Source organism: Heptranchias perlo, chromosome 1 (assembly GCF_035084215.1).
Source record: "Heptranchias perlo isolate sHepPer1 chromosome 1, sHepPer1.hap1, whole genome shotgun sequence".
In the NCBI taxonomy this organism is placed as follows: domain Eukaryota; kingdom Metazoa; phylum Chordata; class Chondrichthyes; order Hexanchiformes; family Hexanchidae; genus Heptranchias; species Heptranchias perlo.
The window spans coordinates 39,311,889-39,320,830 of record NC_090325.1 but is presented as its reverse complement, the minus strand read 5'-3'; the positions used below and the strand labels follow the sequence as shown (position 1 = coordinate 39,320,830).

Sequence of the window (8,942 nt, the reverse complement as noted above, 5' to 3'; positions counted from 1 at the left end):
CCTCGGTTCCATGGGCTTCTATCTTAGCTAACAGTCTCTTATGTGGGACCTTATCAAATGCCTTCTGGAAGTCCATATAAATAACATTCATTGACATTCCCCTGTCCACTACTTTAGGCACCTCTTCAAAAAATTCAATCAGGCTTATCAGGCACGACCTACCTTTCACAAATCCATGCTGGCTCTCTCTGATTAACTGAAAATTCTCGAGGTGTTCAGTCACCCTATCCTTAATTATAGACTCCAACATTTTCCCCACAACAGATGTTAGGCTAACTGGTCTATAATTCCCTGGTTTCGCTCTCTCTCCTTTCTTAAAAAGCGGAGTGACATATGCAATTTTCCAATCCAGAGGGACAGTTCCTGAATCTACATTTACTAGTGGGATGTTTGGGCCTATCAAAAAAAATACTTCCATTCACAAGGCTACTAAAGCTAATAATTAGCAATGAACAAACATCACAAAACTGCTCCATCAAATTACACAAATCCAGCAACCTGGAACAAACAACCACCACAAAAAAGCCAATCAAACCACTCAAACAATTTTTTTCAAACTGCTTGCAGCTGCCATTTTCCTTCCTCACTCAAGATGTGTTTACAGCTAATATTTATATCACAACAAACAAAAAAAAAACTCGATTCTGAAGAAATCTCATGAAACTATCATAAGATCGTTTAATGTTAGAAATGCTGGCACTGAGATTCCCCTTGACAGGGGGCTACCCTCTCTTGGCCATGGGCCTGTAGTTCTGCTTTGGTCAGAGTTGAACATTTCACATGGGCTTTGTCTGCTTAGAAGTTTCAGCTTATGTTTACAAATTCTCTTAGTCTGAGAGAGATATATCACGGGAGTTGTAGTTTTCACATTGCTCTTGTGGAACTACAATACCCAGAGTATAGTGTGACAACCCACGTCACATGCCAACCAGGTAGAACATTTACAAACAGCTGTGCTATGCAAGTGGCAAACAAAACATAATTTTAAAAAATGTTTCAGTGATTTATAGAAATTAAGTTTTTAGCTAAAAATTATGAGCTAATGGCATTGTTTGGGGTGAGGTGATTTGCGTCACCGAGGGGTAGTGAAATTTGTACCAGGATTGGAGGGGTATGTTTATGAGCCATTTCAATGCTAACCTCAGGCACTATGGCCAAAAATCAGTTAGGCCGAGAACATGGTGCTGGTCATCTAAAATTCAATAGTGGGAAAAACTACTGTGGTGCAGTGACAGCTTCAGCAAGAATTTCCACAGTGGGAAGAGGGAGGAAAGTGATCTTTTATAATCGGACAAATAGAAAGATTTTGGTTGGCAGCGGGTGGAGAATAAACAAATAAATAATGCACTTGCATTTTAAGGAAAAGCTCCAAATCCACTCTAGAATAAAAAAAATAATGTAAATAACTGAGAATAAGAGGTTTCGGGGAGGGAAGAATAAAGATACTTGCAGCTTAAGCAAGTTTATTTAAAGTGGTAAGTAGTATAATAAGTATTATGTATCGAGAAAAGAGAAGGCTGAGGGGTGACCTGATTGAGGTCTTTAAGATAATGAAAAAGAATGATAGAGTAGACTTAGAGAAAATGTTTCCACTTGTGGGGGAGTCCAAAACCAGAGGTCAGCAATATAAGATAGTCACTAATAAATCCAATAGGGAATTCAGGAGAAACTTCTTTACTCAAAGAAAGGTAAGAATGTGGATCGCGCTACCACAAGGAGTAGTTGAGGCAAATAGCATAGATGCATTTAAGGGAAAGCTAGATAAGCACATGAGGGAGAAAGGAATCAAATGGTATGCTGATAGAGGTAGATGAACTTGGGAGGGAGGAGGCTCGTGTGGAGCATAAACGTTGGCATAGACCAGTTGGGTCAAATGGCCAGTTTCTGTGCTGTAGAGTCTATGCAACTCAATGTAATGTCAGTGAGGCCTACCCTCACCACTAAATCCATCCCACTCACTGGCCACTGTCTTAAATTAAACCAAACTGTTCACAATCTCGGCACCCTATTTGACTCTGAACTGAGCTTCCGACCCCATAATATTGCCCATCTTCGCCCTTGACTCGGCCCAACTGCTGCTGAGACCCTCATCTGTGTTTGTTACCTCCAGCCGCAACTATTCCAATGCTCTCCTGGACTTCTATCCTCCAACCTCCATATTTTTCAGCTCATCCAAAACCTTGCTGCCCATAGCCTATCCTGCACCAAGTCCCTCTCACCCATGTCCTCTGTCCTTGTTGACCATTCAAATACCTTCATGACCTTGCCGATTCCTATCTCTGTAATGAGAACCCTGCATTCCTCCAACTCTGGCTTCTTGTGCATCCTCCACTTCCTTTGCCCAGCCATTGATGACTGTGCCTTCACTTGTCTAGGCCTTCAGCTCTGGAATTCTCTCCCTAAAAACCTCTGCCACTCCACCTCCCTCTTTTCCTTTAAGACCCCCCTTAAAACCACCACTTTGACTAAGCTTATAGTCATCCCTCCCGATATCTCCTTCTTTGGCTCAATTTCTGCCTGGTTATGCTTCTGTGAAGTGCCTTGGGACATTTATTCTATGTTAAAGGTGCTATATAAATGCAAGTTGTTGTTGTTGAAAAACTAAGGTTCTTGTTAAGCATTGTATTTCCTCTTAAATTGGCTGTTGTATAAACATTTGCCAAATAGTTAAGTATTGCTTGTAAACATCTTGATTCTAGCAAAACATGTCTTGGTAAACTAGTTTTACACTATCAGGATTTGACTGTAATTGTAGCATTGCACTATGGACCAACAGGGGACCCAAACCCTAAAATTATGCCATGGCATAATGATGTACAGATAGTTCAGGGTTTGTTTGAAATTCCTCTCTCCCCTATTTAAGCTGAGGCTTTAACTGATTTAAAATAAATGGTTTAACACCTCTGCTAAACTAATGGGGAGAGGAGTTTCAGAGCTCTACTTTATCTTTCCCCATCCTCTTGTTGCAGTCACTGACTCATATCCAGGGTACAGTTCCACAGGCACGAGTTGCACTCTGGTATTTTCCACAAGTGCCCATATGTGAGCCTTGCTAGACACTGAGTGCTGACAGGTTGTTGGCATCGAGGGCAAGTCCTCACTTGATATCCGTAAATACGCACTTTCCAGTGGGGATCACTGGATGCAGAAAAGGGACATAGTTTTATCCACACAGCTGATACCAGAAAACTGATACCTGATCAGAGTCCCACCAGCTAGTGAAAGTATTTAGCTTCAGTTAACATCAAATGCAAATTGATGTTTACTAGTTTTATCTGTGATATACAGTTTAGTGAAATTAACTATAGCCTACAGAATAGCACAGCCCACTAATGCCACAAGGCACTGTGCCATGGACTGCCTGAACAAATAACTGCTCTGGTAGCAAATCCCCTGAAAATGAGTTGTAATCTTGAATGCATTGAACAGAGGTTGGAGGGGTAGGGTAAATCTGAGGCCATGGGTGGGGGGGGGTGCAATTTTAACCTAACCCACCCGATGGGAAACTGATGGGATCAGATGCAATGTTGGTTTTACAACCCACCTGATTTTACTCTCTATTGAAGCCACTGGAGAGTAATATTGAGTGGAATATAAAACTGGCATTCCACCCAATCCCATGGGTTTCCCACCCAGCGAATTAGGTTAAATTACACTCCGCACCCCCCCCCCCCCACCCAATCACCCAGACTGGTCTAATTCACTTTATATTGAGTGATTACAGATCAGAATTAGCAGAGGCCTACAAGCAAGTCACCTGCACTTTGTCTCAGTCAGGGAATATTCCAGGAAGTAGGCGGGAGCAGGTAAAGAGATGAAGCGGAGAACATTTTTTCTTAAAATTGAAAAAATGCACAATTTTACATATTTAAGGGAATTCTTTATCTTTGATGCTTCCAGTATGACCAGAAAGAATTTGAACTATCAATCCAAAAGTATAATATTTTACCAAATGAAAGTAATGGCTATTTTATTTGCATGAACATTTAAACAAGTAGATAAGGTCCCCCAATGAGTCAGCAGGTTAAGGGCTTGAGTAGCTAAGCCATATAGACCAGGACAATCCCAGGTTTGATCCTCATTCTCTGTTGACAGCTGTGGGAGGGCAGGAAAGCTACTAAAATTGGTGTCAGTGCTCTTGGGTTAAGATGGGGAATACTCCCCCCCCCCCCCTCCCTCCCCTCCCCTGTTTACTGTCTGGCAATCACTTGTGCGTGAACAATGCATCTCCATCCCTCTCCCTCTCATGGTCAAATAATCTGCTAGGTCTGCACATGAAGGATTTGCTACTTGAGTAAGGCATCGGGGGTAAATAGCACTCATGGAACCATATCCTACGCAAAGCATTTGGGACAAGGTGAGAATAGGAGAGAAAACTGAAACAGGAGAAGGGAAAATTAAAACAAAATAAGCAAGTAGCCTTTAGGCACCAATTAATGTGGTTTGACTATAAATTGGGAATAGCTAAGTATATAATTTTGCAACCTTAAATAATAATTAAATGTTATAACATCGCCTTTTTCAAGTTTTTTTAATGTCAACCATATAATTTTGTCATGTACATTTCTTACACAAATGCAATTTGAAATTGCAACATAATTACTTAAAAGAATAAATGGCAGAGACTGGGCGGTGTTGTAATTGGGTAGCACACTGTCCTTTCAGCTCTGGGACCTGAGTTTGAATGCAGCCCAAACTGAAAGGCCTTGGTTTCTTTTGCCTGTGAGGCTCCTCCATAAATTGGGTTTGTGTTGCCTTAATGGATTAGGAAACAGCATAAAACTGATGACTAATAATATCCACAGAGGAATTCTGCAGGGAAACAAATCCACCAGGGTAACATTCTCCATACTGTATAATGCCACAGCAGTTGTGTAAACTTAAATTAATTAAATAAGTTTGAGGCTTTTTTTCTCAAATTCATGAGTTAAGTTAAAACAAATAAAAAACCCGTTTTCAATATAGATAAGCATGAGATTTACTGTTATCAGTAGAAATAAAAAGGAGTCAGGAGAAACCAGATTACAGGCAAAGTTATACAGTTGAAAAACAAGGATAGATTAAACAAGGATAAAAATATTATAGGTAATAAGATTACGAGAATTTAAGCATTTCGTCAATCCAACTTTTTCCATTATTCAGCAACTGTTTTAAGAATTCATTTTTTCATCTGTTTTCTACCCAAATCCATATGTCCTAGATCATCGCTGAATAGGCCTAATTCCCCTTTGAACACAGTCAACTCATCTAAGCTTCAAATAGATTATAAATCAACAATTTGAAACAGGAAAAAGGTTTTAGAAGTAAATGAATGAAAAAATGAAAGCGTTGATCGCAAAGGAGAAACAAATACATCAAATTTATTAAAGGAAGATAGAAAAATAAGATAGGTAGGACAAAATGACAGAAAATAAATCCAGAATAAGGAGAATAGAATTAGTACTGTTGTATTCTACTCAACATATTCCAGTCATTCTTAGGATAGAAAGTTCACCGATATTTACTGTAAAACACCACTTTCTTATTCTACTCAGCTCCTGTATATTTTGTTATTTGGTCATCTCTGGTTTATAATTAATGTTTAATGTGTAGATTTGTTTTTGACAGGCTGAAATACAACCTGCACTTTTAAAAGATGGAGAAACGAGTTTCACTAAAAACACTGTGAGTTTAACAAGCAATGAAGATGATCACAGTTCTTACAGGACTTGTCATGAGAAAAAGACAGATGTCTTGCCTCTGGATACATACGTTACACTTTCATCACAGCAAGATAATCATGACCATGAAGCTGATTGTGAAAGGCTCAACACAGATTGTAAAATCCTAAGAAATGCTCTCACTGTAGAGAGCATAGTTTCACAAAGCAGTGACTTTAAGGATAAATATCATGCTCAGGATAAAAGACTACTATGTGATAAAAAATCAAATTTTAATACAAAAGATGAGTTAACTGGCATATCCAAAAATGATGAGCCATCTCTTTTACAAAGTCTTTGTTTGAATAGCACAGGCAACAAGACTAAAAACATCAATCATAAGGACATTTCAAATGTTACATATGTTGAAAATGAAGCCCCTTGTAAAACAGAAGAGGGTATGAATAATGACCACCGGATAGATGCTATTAATGAAAACCATAGTGAACAAGTATGCAAAAAATTCTATTATTCTACAGAAAGAGTCATGTCTCCTGTTCGCTGCTCACCAACTGAAAATGAACATTTCAACTTTCAGTCAAGAATTGGCCAAACTCCAAATTCTGAAACTGTGTTGGATTTGGAAGATCATCTTGTGACACTTCTGTACAACAATAAACCTGAAGTTGTTAAATCAGTTGGCTTGCAATCATCCATGTCATGGTTGACAGATGTAGGCCGAAATATACCTCCTCTAACAGGAAGGAATCAACCAAGGATGATTAACATTGAAGATAACAAAGTAGTTAACATCATGGAGTATTTAGAATTTCCTGCCACAAAAGAACGAGAATCCTCGACAGCATGTCTACCCATAACAGACCAATCTATCAGCCTTCAGGAAACACCCAGACCTGTTCAGAACTCAATGGAACATGTAGTTGAGGTTGATATGGAAGAAGGTTATGGAAGAGTGCGAGATGTGGAAGATGTCCAAACAATTGTAACAGGCAGTTTGGAATCTTCATTAATTGATGGATCAAACCTGAATATAACTCAAAGAATTCAACCCACACTTCAAGATGAGAGCCATGTTGAATGTTTGTCATTACCTGTTGCAGAGAAAACTAAAGCTACAGAGAACATCCACGATATTGAGATAAATGCAACAGCAAATTTTAAACGCTCAGAAGATTCTTCATCACATTTTGACAAGACTATGATATTTCAGGGTGCAACTAGACAAGTTGAAAAGAACTCAGAAAATCACAACGTAATTGCCACACAGCATGATAGTGAATTAGGTCAAGGCCACTTTAACACCAAAATGACTTCAACAGAAAATTTGGAGTCTGCTACATTTTCAGTTGGTTCAATAAGGAAAGTTCCATCAGAAACTGAACAAGTTAAGAATTTAAAAGTAAGATCATCGACAATAGATTTGAATGAAAATGCTCAAAAAGTGGAATATTTGCATGATTGCAAGGCAAATCTAAATGAAATATCAGAATGTTTTGTAACAAATATGGATGAAGTTGTGGGGCTACAGTCAAAAGAAGGACAACTTATGAACTACAAGGAAAAAGAAACTGCAGTTGTCACTGCAGAAAACAATGAAACTGTTCAACACAATGATTTCTTCCAGTTAACTGCTGTCAATAGCATCGGATCGAGCATAATTACTCAACGAGTGGTAGATCAGATCATGAATGTTGATTCTATAGCACCAGAAAATTTCATAGAACTTAACAAAAGACCTATAGGAAGTAATCTTATCAAGTCTAATGACACAGTTGTAGTGCCAGATCATTCACTAGAATGTATCAAAATGAACACACATGCTGAATGTAAGGGGAAAATTTGCCAAATGTCTATATTGCCCAGCAAAAGTAATCAAACGTTTTCTACTGAGTCTAAAGTTAAAAATGTCCCACTGCATTATAAAAATGATAATAACCAAACAGAGCCCCTGTGTACTCAGGCAATATATGAGGGACAGAAGAGGACTATTGATCCTGAACCATCCATATCCTTACAAACCAAGTCTTTGACTGAGAAGAGCATTCCATCCATACAATCACACAATAAACAGCAGACGACAGTTGTTAGGATTAAACAACCTGCATCAGCAGCATTGGCCAAAGAGCTGATGTCAGGTGCCCGGAAGAAAACGAATTTCCTGAAGCCATCCAGTGAGGTTACCAGTGCTACCACTGAGGCTGTGGGTTTGGCTCCATCTCTGAATGATCAGCAGAAGAAGGAAGCAGTCAAACGTATGCGTCTATCAGCTGGCAGTGTGGGGAAGTTCTCATTAGAGAAAAGCAAACAGACGTATTCTTCAGCAGGGAAGGAGAATCTTAATAAAAATACTGCTGTAACTAAAAGAATGTATCAAACAGCAGAGGAGGAACCAGCTCACAAGAAAGAGCATAAAGAGCTGAAAAAAGTAAAGCACCCACAGAAGGACGAGCATAAAGGTACAATTTAATCCCATTTTAATTTCTTACCCCATTAAACTAGGAAGCGCACACACATGGCATTACAGTAGCTGCCAACTCCTCCATATTCAAATAACCCAAGTTTTCTTTCAAAATTTTCTGATTTTTATAATGAAATAAAGCCCTTGGTTGAGACTATAGAAATGGAAAAAAAGAACATCTTACTCATTTGACTCAAACCATTGTTTGGCCCACAACACATTGAAAAGTAAAATAAATAACATTTTTTTTGGATACCCTAATCAACAAAATACAAGCCTTCTATTCTATTAAATCATGCGTGATCTGTACCTCGACTTTATTTACCTGCCTTTGCTCCATATCACTTGATACCCTTACCCAACAAAAATCTATAAATCTCAGTCTTGAAAATTTCAATTGACCCAGTATCTATAGCCTTTTGGGGGACAGCATTCCAGATTCTCACTACTCCTTGTGGGAAATAAAATGCTTCCTGATTTCACTCACAACTGGCCCAGCTTTGACTTTAAGTTTATGCTCCCTTTCTTTCTAAATTTTTGTCCCCCTCCTTGTGACACTTCCCTTTAATTGTCCCCATCCCATTAAATTTGATTTGCACACAATTTTCCTTTCCTACCAGTGGTGTCATTCCTAGATCCATCTGAGTTTGCCCCTAGAGGTATGAATAATTATGCAAATAAGGTTCAATCAGACAATTGAGTGATATTTGCACTTGAAATTAAAGCAGTGGCAAATTAGCATTGAATTACACCTGAAGACAAAAATTACTCTCATCCTATCTAATTTCCCCACTTCCTCCTCTTGTACCCATTCATTTCTACTA

At 38.7% G+C, this 8,942-nt stretch overlaps 1 protein-coding gene across 5 annotated transcripts in view; it reads left to right on the top strand.

Annotated features, from left to right (window-relative positions):
* The window catches only part of alpk2 (alpha-kinase 2), a 58,209-nt gene that overhangs the window by 25,258 nt on the left and 24,009 nt on the right, over positions 1–8,942 (top strand). For all 5 annotated transcript variants that reach the window (XM_067984021.1, XM_067984013.1, XM_067984027.1 and 2 more), the window contains exon 5: positions 5,608–8,116. In XM_067984021.1, the coding sequence (XP_067840122.1) occupies positions 5,608–8,116 (2,509 nt within the window). The remainder of the gene's footprint in view (positions 1–5,607; positions 8,117–8,942) is intronic.